Here is a 14,217-nt window from a genome sequence, read left to right as displayed (position 1 = left end):
TATTGTAGAACGAAGGCTCAATAAAAAAATATCAAAGAGAAGAAACACTACATAAAATGTGAAAGAATACAGGGAAGCATGGCTCCAAAATGATAGAACATGAAAGATGATCCCGTTATTTTTTGTTTGTTGGACAAAAGAAATACTGAACATCTAATTTAGCAGCAGCACATATCTGGAAACCTAGAAGATCAACTGTAAAGTGGATAAGGAACATGTTAAAGGGAAAAAGCACAGTTCCAAGACAAAAAGTAACTAGCAGAATTGCACAAAGACCAGTGCTGGGAACCATTTTATTATTTTTGCTAATTGCTTTAAGCAGGGAAGTGGGAGCAAACTGATGACATTTGCTGATAACTCCATGTAAGGGAGCAGTATTATTAATATAAATGACAATCACAAAATTATACTGGACGAACTCTGTGACCTGTGAACTTAAGTAACAGAAATGTTATGGTCATCCACTTGGGGACTAACAATAAACATTTTTGCTGTCATGTGGGAATTTATTAGTTGGAAATTGTAGAGAACGCACAAGAGCTAAAGAAGTCATATAATAAACAAGCAAGTGTACTTCCGACAAGCTTGAGCCTGGGAATGTGTGATGCACCCAAAATCCAAGACACCAGAAATACCATTAAAATCTTCACACTGCTGTTTTTATTGGATTATCCTTTGAAAGAGAAAGGTCCAGTTATGTCCCAACATTACAGAACTATATCGAGGCCTTTCAGAAAGCTGAAATTTGGCATCTAAATATCAAAAGTACTACCATTAAGGCATCAGTCTATCTTTCTTGTCTTTTCATCGCCTGTAGCCCCTCAATAAACCATGTTTCCATGTTTAATCAGCTGTATGGGGAAATGTGTTTCCATTTTGCAGAACACAGGCATTCCTTTAGTGATCCGAAGTCTCATAGAACAGTTTTATGAGCAAAAAAAAAATGAGCAAAGACAACATCCTAATATAAATACTTTATTATTTTTCAGTGGTGTCTTAGCAGTGTAGATGAATGAAGAAGGCAATTGCAAGGCACCCCATAAACATAATCTGCCTAGTAAACGTTGTGCTGTACCGTCACCCCATGGGTCAGTAATGGGTCAGTAACCTGGTGCTTGCATTGCAGACTACATTTACCTTTTACTGTAGTGATCCAGGGCATTTGTTACACCTTCTAGTCAAGGTACTATTGTACTCCTGTCTTGTGTTGTATACTATTGTATTCCTTCATGGCAGAGTTGTACTTGATGGCCCTTGTGGTCTCTTCCAACTCTAAGGCTGTTTCCGCACACACACAGAAACGCCCCTCCACCAGCATGAATTATGCTGGTGGAGGTTCAAGGACTGCTCGCACAGCAGCATGCGAGCAGCCCCGACTTTCTCCCCAGATGGAGAGGTGGCTCCGCACAGAGCAGCTTCTCTGTCGGCCCTCTCCACTCACCGTCCCGTCCAGCGCTGCTCTGGAGGGCTGGAGGGACACGCCCATACTGCCTCCAACCCCTGAAGATCAGAGGGCAGTGTGGCCATGTTCTCCAGACCTCCAGAGCAATGCTGGACGGGACGGTGAGTGGAGGGAAGGGGAAAAACAGTGTCTTCCCAGTGGTGCGGTTCGCACCGTGCCGGTGGGAAGACAGCGCTTTTCAAAAACCTTGCTCAATGAGCAAGGTTTAAAGTGCCGGCTTCACGCCGTTCCGGGGCAGCCAGGACAGCGCTGCTGCTTCTGTGCGAATGCTTCCCCAGGGACGGCAGATTACTAGGCAGATTATGTTTATGGGGTGGCTTGCAATTGCCTTCTTCGTTTATCTACACTGCTAAGACACCATTGAAAAATAATAAAGTATTTATAATAGGATGTTGTCATTGCTTGCACATTTTTTTCTTTGCTCATAAAAACTGTTTTCCTTAGGCAGTTCAATGTGCAGTTTTTTTCCTGTACTTTATTTTTGGAGAGCGTGTAAGTAGTAGTTCTTCCTGAACTGTGCAAGATCTTCATCTTGAAGCCACAAGCCAAATCCTTGATGAAGCCACATTATGATATGACCTACCAAGCCAAGCCAAATACGTATGAGTTCATTTTTCTTGCAAAAATTTGCATGTTGGAAGGAACAACCTTTACTGAACACCTAAACGAAATTGCTCAGGAGTGAAAGCATTCCTCTGCTTTTCATCCAAATCTGGATCACTAATCACAGTGTTCAGGACTGAGTGAAAGCAAATGAAATGTTGGAGGGCAATCAAAAGCACACTGAAAAATTGAGATGTTTTTTAACAATTGTGATTGTGAAAAAGAAAATCAAAGGCTCTTTCTGGCTGAGTTCTCTCTACAGTTCATTGCTGGCACATGTCATCTGGACCATAGAAGATGCTTTATTATAGCGAGGGATTTGGTATCAGGGCCAGGTGTCTTCCAGCTCTGTGATCCTGCTCAGTGTCAAATTACTGAATATGATTCATATTAGCCTTTCATTGCAGAGTATCTGTATTGAGAGCTACACTGCATCTCACACACTGATCCATGTAACAGTACCCCAATGGCTCATTTATTTATTTGAAAAATGTATATTCTCCCTCTCTGGAGACCTACTTCAGACAACTCGCAAAGTAAGACAACACAATAAAATCTCAAAAAAGCCTTAAAAATGGAATGTTAAAATTGAAAAAAAGCTGCTTTAGGAGGTGAATCAATGAGTATACATTGGAGAAACTACTGGATTATTAAATATGTTTCTGCATAACCAGTAGTTTGGTGCTGAAATAAACCTTATTGACATCTTACTCCAAACATTAACGTCTTAAGCACCAGCATAATGTAAGGGAAGGGAGAGCCTGACCCCTAAAGTCCTTTCTGACATCACAAAATTCTGTTGCTAACTTACTCATTGAAATCCAATTGACCCATCAACTGTTTTGTTGTAAAGTTTCCAATAACTTCAAATTCGGAGGTTGTTGAATGCTATAAGAGTGCAAGCCAGCTGAAATGGAAGCCCCATCTCAGCCTGGGAATCAAGAGTTCATCTGGATAGGAGAGGGGGAACCAAACTATGGATAAAGTTTGATGTTCAGTTCCATAATCAGTTTTTTCCAAAGTGATTTCAGCTCTGAAAAGCAGATGTGGTGTGTCTGAATTTGGGCCCTGAAATTGGACAGGAGAAGTTAATTCTTTGCTGGGTTTTTTTCCAACTCATCATGACTTCCAGGCTGTAGTTAGCCTCCAAAGAGAAAAGAAGCTGTCTTCTGTTCCTGTTGGGGCTAACTTCAGGCCAAGGGGAGAGGCTGGTGTGATGGCTGAAACAGCTCAGAAGAAAAGATTAACCACGACTTTGCTGTCTAGTGCCATCTAGTTGTCTAGAACTCCACTCTCCCTTTAACACAGAGCTGTCAAACTCAGGCCCTCCAGATGTTATAGACTACAGTTCCCATCATCCCCTGCCAGCATCATGCTAACATGACATGTACTTTAGCCATGAGTCAGAACTCATCACTTTCACATACGCACACACACCCCTTTATCCTTTAAGGCTCCCCTCTGCAGCTGAACTACAAAACCTTATTCAACATACAAACAATATTAAAGAAAAGATTCCCCTGTTTCTGTTACTGGAATTTGAGACATCAGTAATGGTTCTTCTTCCTAGAATCTGTGCTAGTCAGTTGGACTTTATATGAGTCCAGAGTGCCAGATTCTTAAATTATTTTTGACTCTTAGTAGGAGTCAGGAACAAGAATCAAAGGCAAGTGGCAGTTTATTTGAGAGAAAGTTGTTTAATTTTCCCTGGTTCTAGATTAATTCCTTTTGTTGTCCCTTCATCCAAAAATCATTGAAATATTTTAAACCACTGAATTTATGAACAAGACATTTGCATGGAGAAGGGAGCAGGTCAGCTGACATCCTGTTTCTAAAAAGAAAGAACCATGTCATGAACAACAGCGCATTTTTCAAAATTACATGTACTTTCAAATGAGTGTCTGTTTGAATAAGCCCCTCCTTCAAGTGTAAAGCCAGGGATTAGTGTACTCATAAATCCTTTTCATTGATGAGAGATAAAATAACTTAAATAGGCCTCTTCTGGACAGCAGCTGCTAAACGAACAAAGTATCACTAAAATAATGGGAGAGCACGGCTGATGCTGCAGGAAATTCCAAAGAATATAAACATTTAACTTGTGAGAGGATACTGCTGGCCTTGTAGAAAATTATTTTAGAAGAACCCCAGAAAAATCAGGATTTTGTGTTTGTGTGTGTGTGTGCGTGTTTGTTTTGTTTTGTTTTGCTTTGTTTCATTGCTGGAACAAAGGGCATGAAAAGTAGATCTCCCTTAGAAACAACAAGGAATTTCCCAGGTGCAGGATATAAAAAGGACAGTGAAGTTTTAGAATTGGAGATCTGCCAAAATGAAAACCGAGAACAGGACAAAAGATGAAATGCATTGACTTTCTATTATACTGATGTTCAGTGCACTGGACAGTAGGGAGTACTGAATTTCTTTTTGCATGAAAAAACCATTTCAGATGGATGGAAATGTCTTTCTCTTTTTTGTTCCTAGTTTCTTGGCTTCAGAACTAGGGTCAGGGCTGGTATTGTCAGGCAGGTATTGGATCCCTAGGACATTACTTCCTATTCACTCTTTCTAGGCAGCAGTAACAGCTGCAGAACTGCCCTCCTCCCCAGGGATCTTCAGCTCTTTTTCCTTATGTGCTTTATACAGGTATGAAGGTTAAAAAGGGCTGGTGTGCTCCATGCCCCTCTTCATGTGTTGGATCCAGCCCTGCTGGAATTCCCAAGGGTTCATTATAGGCCTATTGTGATCTTAGTGTTAATGAAAACAAGCTTTATGCTTGGATTCAGTCAAAAACTGTATTTGGATCATGTTGTTATTAGGGTAATTCAGATTCTGTGCCAGTTCATTCCTTGGCCACTCAACAAGTCTGAAAACAGCCGGTGCCAAACAATGAACAGCTTTTGAGACTGAGACTACTCTTTATAAATAAGCATATAGGGAACACATAAATGTTTTCTTTGGTTTTTGTGTCTGTATCACAAATCTAAAAGAATATAGAAACATACTAGATGTATGTCATTCAGAAAGAAATCTTGTTTCAGAAAGTGTTGGAACGACTGTTTTGCTTGTTTGTTTGTTTTTGCTAAGTAAGGATCAAAAGCAATAAAGGGAATGATAAGACTAGGTTTCCAGAGGCTGAGCACTTGCCCCAGCTTGCTGATGGGAGAAAAGGATCATGGGAAATGTGCAGCGGACTGGTCTTTTGCAGTGACATAAACCTGAATGAAAGTCTCTGTGTATAAGTGATACTACTGAAATGAAGCATAGGTATAATTTATGTAAGATGCTAAAATTTGCACCTGGACAGTATCTAGGTCATGTAGGATGCCTGAAGTATCTGATGTTTGGTTAAGATCCTGCTAATCTGCTTATCACAGCAGCAGTGTAGAACCAATGGGAATTTTTCCCATTCACGGGGATCTTTGATGGGAAAGACTTTGTATGGTGCGGCTGTGTGTACCTATAGTGTTCCCATAAGGTATGAGAATCACTTTCATCTTTTTTTAATCTATATGTACTAATGTCTGAATATGGTATGTGTGCATTGTAGGGGTGTGCAAAAAAATTTAAAGATGTTTCTTTCATCTGGTGGAAAATATTTAGCAACAGGTGGTATATGGGGAGTCACATGCAATTTCAATTTCCCGAGCACCAGAAATTGCTCTAAGGGGAAGATCAAACTGTTATCTTGACTCATTAAACCAGCGTTTTAATAATCATTTGCAAATGATTTGTAAAGTGGGTCTGAATTGTGTTTTCCAGAGAAAAAATCATCACTACTCACTTTCTGTCAATGTGTCCTTTGAAGTAAAGAAAATGCCATACAAAGTTCAGCCTACAGGACTCCTTGAAGAAAGTATAGCGGTAAGCAACACAGAAAATAAATAATATTCTGATGCAGAGTATGTACATTGTTTTTGCCTGACTTGATCTTTGCTGGATAAGATATTTATAGATGGGAAGTCTGGGATAAGTGTTTCCTGTGTTTCTAGTGCAAATTCATCCTTTGAGAACTATTTAGAAGATATTTATGTGGGAGAATTCCAAATAAACCCAATGGCTGTATATCTTTTGTAAAGATGCTCAGGTGCTCACAAAGAGAAAAAAGACAATTCCAGCTATAACTCAGTTTATACTGTTGGGGAGCTGTTGTGAATATTTTCAGAGTTAGGTCTGCTAACCTCAATTATTTTGCTTGGAAAGAGAACTTCTATGTCTATGTGGTGCTATTTATGCCAAGAGAAGCCCTCTTGAAATGTGGGGTTACTTCAAGGAAACAATTTTGCGACTGTTGCCCTAGGTTTCTATGATTTATTTATTTGGTATTCATTCTAAAGATAGTTTCCACGGTAGAAATCCCTTTCCTGTTTCTGTTAAGAGGAAGGGGACTTGGAAGTTCAAGTCTTCCTGTGTTCATATCTTCTGGCTCACAGCCTTTCTAGGCAACAAGCTTTCCTTCTCTTGGAAAGCTTTCTTCAGCTTTTTGTGCCAGATTGATCAAAGTCCATTCCTAAACTGAGCCAGTAACCTTAAAACCAGCTGCATTTATGGTGCTGACACAAGAAAAGCTGGCTGAGGCAGTTGCAGGTAGTACCTTGCCAAACTGGTATTCTCTTTATATGAGTATTTTTAAAGAGAAGCCATTATTCAAGATATTGGACTTTGATAATTTCTTTTGTCATCAAGTCACAGCTGACTTACAGTGACCCCTTGGGTTTTCAAGGCAAAAGATGTTCAGAGGTGGTTTGCCAGTGCCTGCCTCTGGTTTACAACCCTGGTATTCCTAGGAGGACTCCCAAATACTGGCCAGGGATGACCCTGCTTAGCTTCTGAGATCTGACGAGATTAGACTAGCATTAAGTTTGTATCATTATGTTCATTGTTATTTTAAATGCATTCTTGTCTGCATATCAATACACTGGATAACTAAGGAAAACTCTTGTCTTGGGATTTTTTTTTCTTCAGTCACACTTCATCACAGATTTAGATTGCTGCTTTCTATGCCAAAAGACCTCCTGTTATTGTAGAAAAATAATTTCTGCTTGTGTTTTCCTGTGTATATACCAGATACGTATATAGACTTCTAATGAAGCCTATAAGTAACCATAGCTGTGTTTTCTAAGCAACTCCTTTATTTCTAGAGTGTGCTGTAGTAGTCAGAAGGAAGAACAGCTCTTGGTATACTTGATTTATTTTTTATAAAATGGCTACTCTCAAACAGTGGGTATTAGGAGTAATCAAAGAGTGATATCATGGTATGTTTCCTGGCAACATAGTGATAACTACAGAAGTCCCTTGGAATTGAGCTCCATTGTATGCATTTATTCTTGAGAGGGTCCTTTCAGAACTTTGAATTTTATGTGGACAGCTGTTTGTCTGAAACTGCCTGAAGAAAACCCTCCAAAATTGCCACCAGTTTCAGTTCTTTGATGGCATTATCTGGAGGGGGAAAATGCAATGGACTATTTATCTTTTATGGGTGCCTGTGTGGGAGGGGGGTGAGAATGATAGACAGAGTTGGAATGAAACTGGATGAGCTTGAGTGAGTGGGGTTGACAGTAGACATAATGGGAGTAGAAGGTAGGAAGCCTTGTATCAGGCTCCACTTTTGATTCCTACAACCATCATTAGAGAAAACACATAAGGAATATTCCAGAAAATTGCCCCTCACAAAAAGATGAGTTATTAAAGTCACTGTGTGTTCTAACTGTATCACCTCAAAAAGAAATGTATGAATTGATTAGATAATATCTCAGGATACTGCAACTACCTAAAGTCTTTAAAACATTTATTTCAAACTGAATCTTTAATAATATAATTTTATATACTGTGTTTTCCTTCATGAAACCAGACTAAATAACACTATGGAAAATATACTGGGAGATGAAGAAGAGGCTCAGCCAATAAACAGGCTTTTTGGTTTCTCTTTCTTTGATGGCTACTATATAAAAATGATTTACCTGTAGTCTGGAAAATAGAATGTTTTGATCCTTAATATTCACTGCTCATCCACAGAGCTTCAAAGATACCACAGTAAAAGATAACTTCTGCTTCTTTCTGTTTTCTTGCTGCATGTGTTTCATAACAGAAACACATGTTACTCAAAAATGGCTGGTAAGGACAGGCTTTGTCTGAATTGGAGTGCTTTGCCACAGGTGATAGCCTGCTGTTCTCAACAAGTCTCAGATGATTTACCAAATGATCAGATAAGCATTTTTACAGTATTACTTGCGAATGAAGCATATTATTCTGTGGAGCTGATTTTCTGCCAGATGCCCAAAACATCAGCTGTAAAGTCTTGGAAAAATGATAGCGCTTTCATGTTTTCTCAGATCTGACCATGGAGGTGGAGTCTTGCCAAATCTACAGCTTGGTGTGTTGTAGGCACAAAATTCTTTTGAAGTCTTTGTTAGCAATACTTTTTATTTTCACTTCTGAAGTCAGTCAGTGTGTGTTGCAAACAGTGCCTTGAAGGGTTTATTTAAAATGTTAACAGTTTTCAGTAGAGAATTTAGAAAACTTTTTTTTAACTAATCCAAGTTCATAGGTTGCTACTGCAAGGTTGTTGCCCCGAAATACATGAACAAATTCCAGTGTTTCAGCTAGCCAATTTTATTATCTTGTGATGCTCATGAGGCATCATTACCCTTTGGAACAATCAGTTCCACCCACTATAGAAAACAACCCTGCTATTGTTGATGTGAGCCTCTGATGGATGAGAAATGATGAGTCAAAATACCAAAAAAAATCCTTCTTGTCAAAGGTTTATGACTTTTCTTAAAATCATCCTTATAATAAATTAATTAAAATGCACGTGAATTCCAAGGTCTTAAGTATAAGAAGAGTTTTGCTGGATTGGATTATTATTATTGAAGAAGAGGCCCTTTCCGCAGTGCGGAAAGGGTGCTCCTCCACCAGCAGGAATTCTGTCGGTGGAGGGGTGGGGGCCGTTCGCACGGGAGCGTGTGAGTGGCCCCCGCAGAGTCCGGCGTGGGAGAGGCGGCTCCGCACGGAGCCGCCTCTTCCCCATCCCTCTCCCACTCACCTCGTCGCTTTCGTCGCTCTACTGGACTGCTGAGACCCGCCCACGCTGCCCTCTGACCTCCAGGGGTCGGAGGACAGCAAGGGAGGGTCTCAGCAGTCCGCCTAAGCATTCAACGGCAGCAATTAGTAGGAGAAGAAGGAAAACAGAATGTTCAGTTACCGTTTGCACTGTAGCCGAGAAGCAGCTGTTTTCCCAAAAACCTCCCTCTAGGAGTGAGGTTTTTGGAGGCGGCCTGACGCCGCCCTGGGGGTAGGGGAGGGGAGCCAGGTCGGCGCTGCTGCGTTTTAGCAGCGCCGCCTGTGCGAACGGCTCCCTGGATTTATACTCTGCCTTTCTTTCCTGTAAGGAAACTCAAGGCAGCTTTCCTTTTCCCACAACAGACACCTTGTAAGGTAGGTGGGGCTGACAGAGTTCCAAAGAACTGTGACTAGCCCAAGATCATCCAGCAGGAATGTAGAAGTGGGAAACAGACCAGAGTCCATCTAGTCCAGCACTCTGCTACTCGCAGTGGCCCACCAGATACCTTTGGGAGCTCACATACAGGATGTGAAAGCAGTGGCCTTCTGCTGCTTATTTGGAAGAGTGGGGAATCAAACCTAGTTCTCCACATTAGAGTCCACCACTCTTAACCACCACACCATGCTGGCTGTCTATTAAAGGTCCAAAAAGCATTTTTTCTACAGAGGCAGCTAGATGTTTGATAAAGCTTAAAATTTTATATGAAAATCACTAGCCTGCCCTGTTCGGGTATTCACAGAGGTTCCATCTAGCTAATAAGAAATAAAAGGTCTTAAGAAGAGACCATGAATCTGTATAGTCTGCACAATCTAGCATATACCTTACTTTAAATATGTACCTTTTGGTTATGATTCTGATATGCTTGTCTCTAATTATTTAAGCAAATCATTTCCATATCATCTCAGCAAATACACCCAAGGAAATGTGTAAAATAAAATTATTCAGTAAAAAGATTTTCAGGAGTTTTTTTTAACTATTCAACTAGAACAAAACAAAAACATCAGCAATAAAAATTCTTTAAAGGGTAACTTGGCTATGCAGTGGGTGGAGGTATCACTTAACTAAAACTTAAAAATATATAGCAGCAGATTAAAACCCTAAACCATATGAAACAGAAGAAGGATTTAAAGAAAAAAACCCCAAAACCAACAAAACTGTTCAATATATTGTCGAAGGTTTTTACAGCCGGAATCACTGGGGTGCTGTGTGGTTTCCAGGCTGTATGGCTGTGTTCTAGCAGCATTCTCTCCTGATGTTTTGCTTGCATCTGTGGCTGGCATCAGATCCTCTGAAGATGCCAGCCACAGATGCAGGCGAAACATCAGGAGAGAATTCTGCTAGAACACGGCCATACAACCTGGAAACCACACAGCACCCCAACAAAGAACTGTCCACCAAATGTCCTAGAAAATAAAAATGTTTTCACCTGACACCTAAAACTTAAAAAAGAAGGCATCAGGTAGTTAACAGTAGGGAGGAAATTCCACAGAACTCTAATGGTGATGGCACTGCAGGAATAACCCAGTCCTTTCTAATGGATCTCAGTGAATATGCAAAAGGATCTCTGAAATATTTGAGAAAGTTCATATACCAAGTGCATGTTAAACAAGTCTTTGGTTTGTGTCTGAAACCTGACTTCCAAAATTAATTGTGGTTCCCAGTATCATCAGGGCACCTCTAATAAATTGCCATTTGTGGAAAGATGCAAGGTGATCTTAATATTGCTGTCAAAATATGATGAAGGTAAAGGGTAAAGCAATGGTAAAAGGTAAAGCAATGAATTCCCACTGATTTTAACAGAAATGTAAATACATTATTTACTCTTAATTGTGACCATTTTATTTATTCTTAAATATTTGGATGAAGAAAAATGTATTTGAATGTTTAATTGGTATTATGAGCAGTGCCACTGGCAAAGAGTATGGACATTTGGAGGTTTAAATGTGCCACATTTGAATTGAGGTTTCTACAGAACTGATGTTCAGGCATATTTATCTTAAATGTGCTGTATGGTTCACATGAAGTATATTTATACAAGGGAGTCATAATATGCAAACACCCATGTCAATATTAATTATGAGTTTAGGCTCAAGGGAGTTTTTAAATACTGCTTTGGGCTCTTTTTCAAAATTTAAAAAGGCAAATGTTTGTTTGAGAGGAATATGAAAGACTATTAAAGATCAATTTGTGGTATTTTAACCACCATAAAGCAAGAATGGCTAAAGATCAGACAATAAGCATCAATAGCATTACAAAGACAGCTCATTTGTTGTAAATTCAAAACTACACTAAATATAAATTTAAATTGGAAAACTGTAATTCTATTTACAAATGGACAGATGGAGAGGTTTTTAAAGAGATGAGATGTTCAAGGTCACATTACAACTACTACGTTACTGTTCAATTGCTGTGCAAAATGTGGCAATATTCATAGAAGTTTTCATCTTCCAGTAACACAATAATTCCTAATCCTTGTATGAGCTACCCAAATAAGTCAATACCTGCTTCTTGACCTTGAAGTCCACTGCAAGTTCTAGCCCTTACTCAGCTCAGCACCCCACTGTAGGAAGTGAAAGTTTAGAGTTGCCACTCTGGGTAGAGGAATTCCTGGAGAATTGGGATGGAACCTGGGGAGGGCTGGGTTTTGGGAGAAGAGGAACTTCACTAGGGTATTATGACATACACTATACCCTCCAAAGGAATCGATCTCTGTCATCTGGACAGCAGTTGTAATTCTAAAATATGTACAGGCCCCACTAGGAGACTGGCACTCTATTTGTTCCCACAGTGGACTGATGCTTCGGGAAACAGGTTCTCACCCACTCTTCAGTATCTCATCCTGTGGATTAAGGAGTCATCAAAATTCCAGTAATCTACCATAGTTTTTTGTCAACTGAAATTCACCATTAAGACCCTTTCTGCACAAGCAGAATACAGCGCCCTAGGGACAGCAAAAACGCTGGCTGCACTGCCCCCAAGCTGGGGAGCTGTTCGCAGCAGCGCCGGCTGCACCGCTCCCAAGCGATGCAAAGGTGCAGCTTTTAAACCTCGCTCATGGAGCAAGGTTTTCCAAAAGTGACGTCTTCCTGCCGGCGTGGTGTGAACTGCACCGGCATGAGGGCACCGCTTTTGGCTCCTGTGCTGTGCAACAGGAACTTACCTCGCCTTCTGTGTGCAGCTCAGGATGGCTGCAAAGACACACCCACGCTGCCTTCCGACCTCTGGGGGTTGGAGGGCAGCGTGGGCATGTCTTTGCAGCCGTCCCAATCTGCACACAGAAGGCAAGGTAAGTTCCTATTGCACAGCAGAGGCGGCTCCATGTGGAGCCACCCCTGCAGGCAGCAGCGGCATCAGGAATGCCTGCACAGATCCGTGCGAGCAGTTCCCGACGCTCCACCGCCTTACCTTAAGCCAGTGGAGAGCCGCTACCTTGGCCGTGCAGAAACGGCCTAAGACTCACTGATCCACTACTGTTCCCTACTTGTCTGTCAAGGTTCTTTCTTATCCTTATTAAGGAAAAAGCAGGCTGTATTCTCTGTTCAGCATAAGGAGCTCTTTTAATACTGGCTGCACAGGGAAGCCAGAACTTGTCAGAAGTGCTGTTCCAAAAAGATGTGTATAAAAATTCCACAACCACATAACAGGCCACCTTAGATAAAATGGGATGACAGATGAAGGATGATTTTCTTTGCTAGTTGAAAAAAAATTCTTCTTTTGTTGTAATTAAAGAACAGACAATGAAAAAGAAGGATGATTAACTGGCTCGAAGCTCTCAACGCAGTTAAAAACACTTGGGATATACAGGAGCCTTCCAAGTTGAAGAACACACACCTACATGGCATCATAAATAAAAACCTGTTTGAGTTAACATCTGGTCTGCTTTATAAGTAGATTTGCAAAACAAAACAAAGCAGAAAAGACAAAGGGCCAGCACCTCTAGACTTTCTCCCTTGTCTTGATTCATCTGGATGCCTGTGATGGCCAGGTGCTTCCAAGTTTTCCATCCGTAAATGTTTCTTTTACATGAAATGCCAAGAGGCCTCAACCACAGTTTTGCCAAGTTTGAGCTTGATGGATGAAGACAGCAGTTTCATTTTGAAACCTGTATTGTTGCTTTGCCTTGACCTGGATGATCCAGACCAGCCTGATCTTGTCAGATCTTAGAAGCTGTAGTACTTAGATAGGAGACCACCAAGGACTACCAGGCTCACTATGCAGAGGAAGGCAATGGCAAACCACCTCTGTTAGTATCTTGCCCCAAGTCAACTGTCATGCACATTGTTGGTTTCCTTTTTAAATTATGTTTCTAGTTCTTGTGGTAGTGAGGTAGTATCGAAGATACACAGAAGAATTACTGAACATTGTGAAGCCCAAGGTAGCTTTATTTGGAAGATCTGTACACTGTTGTTCCAGTACATCAGGGGTCTGCAACCTGCGGTTTTCCAGATGTTCATGAACTACAATTCCCAGCAGCCCCTGCTAGCATTGGCCATGCTGGCAGGGGCTGATGGGAATTGTAGTTCATGAACATCTGGAAAGCCACAGGTTGCAGACCCCTGTACTACATGATGGATGTTCAAAAGAATGCTTAGCCATACATAGAAGGATCAGGCTCAAATCCTTGTCGTTCATGAAGATCATTAAATTGGTGGCTTTAGAGATACCTCCAACTCTCAGCCTGATCTGTGCATAAAGCTATGGTTGATAATTGCACCACATTCTGTATGTTGGAAGGAAAACTCCTAAGAAAACATTTTATTATTTAAAATCATTATACTGCTACAAGTGGTATATTCGGTGTCCATGACCATAGCACCTTTGGGTACTTTGTTGTCTCTTCAGAGAGATACACACCTATTATTTCACTTTTTATCCACTGCAATATCATCCATTTCTTTCAAATCCATGGTGTACTCAAGGCTCCGTTGGGTAATTTTGTTTTAACACATGCACCATAGTCTGGCTTGCATTATATCAGCACTGAGAAATACTAGACTCCTCTGTTACACTAGAATAAAATGGATGCTAAGTAAAATTATTTACAGATTCTTATCCAAGAAAAGCTGTTTTGTTTAAATCTGTGGCAATGAAAAAC

At 40.6% G+C, this 14,217-nt stretch overlaps 1 protein-coding gene across 1 annotated transcript in view; it reads left to right on the top strand.

Annotated features, from left to right (window-relative positions):
- ITGA8 (integrin subunit alpha 8) overlaps positions 1–14,217 on the top strand; it is a 145,267-nt gene that overhangs the window by 119,866 nt on the left and 11,184 nt on the right. Inside the window, exon 28 of the mRNA XM_048511358.1 lies at positions 5,822–5,923. Within this exon, the coding sequence (XP_048367315.1) occupies positions 5,822–5,923 (102 nt within the window). The remainder of the gene's footprint in view (positions 1–5,821; positions 5,924–14,217) is intronic.

Source organism: Sphaerodactylus townsendi, linkage group LG11 (genome assembly GCF_021028975.2).
Source record: "Sphaerodactylus townsendi isolate TG3544 linkage group LG11, MPM_Stown_v2.3, whole genome shotgun sequence".
Lineage (NCBI taxonomy): Eukaryota > Metazoa > Chordata > Lepidosauria > Squamata > Sphaerodactylidae > Sphaerodactylus > Sphaerodactylus townsendi.
Note: the sequence above shows the minus strand (reverse complement) of the source record. Positions and strands in the feature narration are given on the sequence as shown.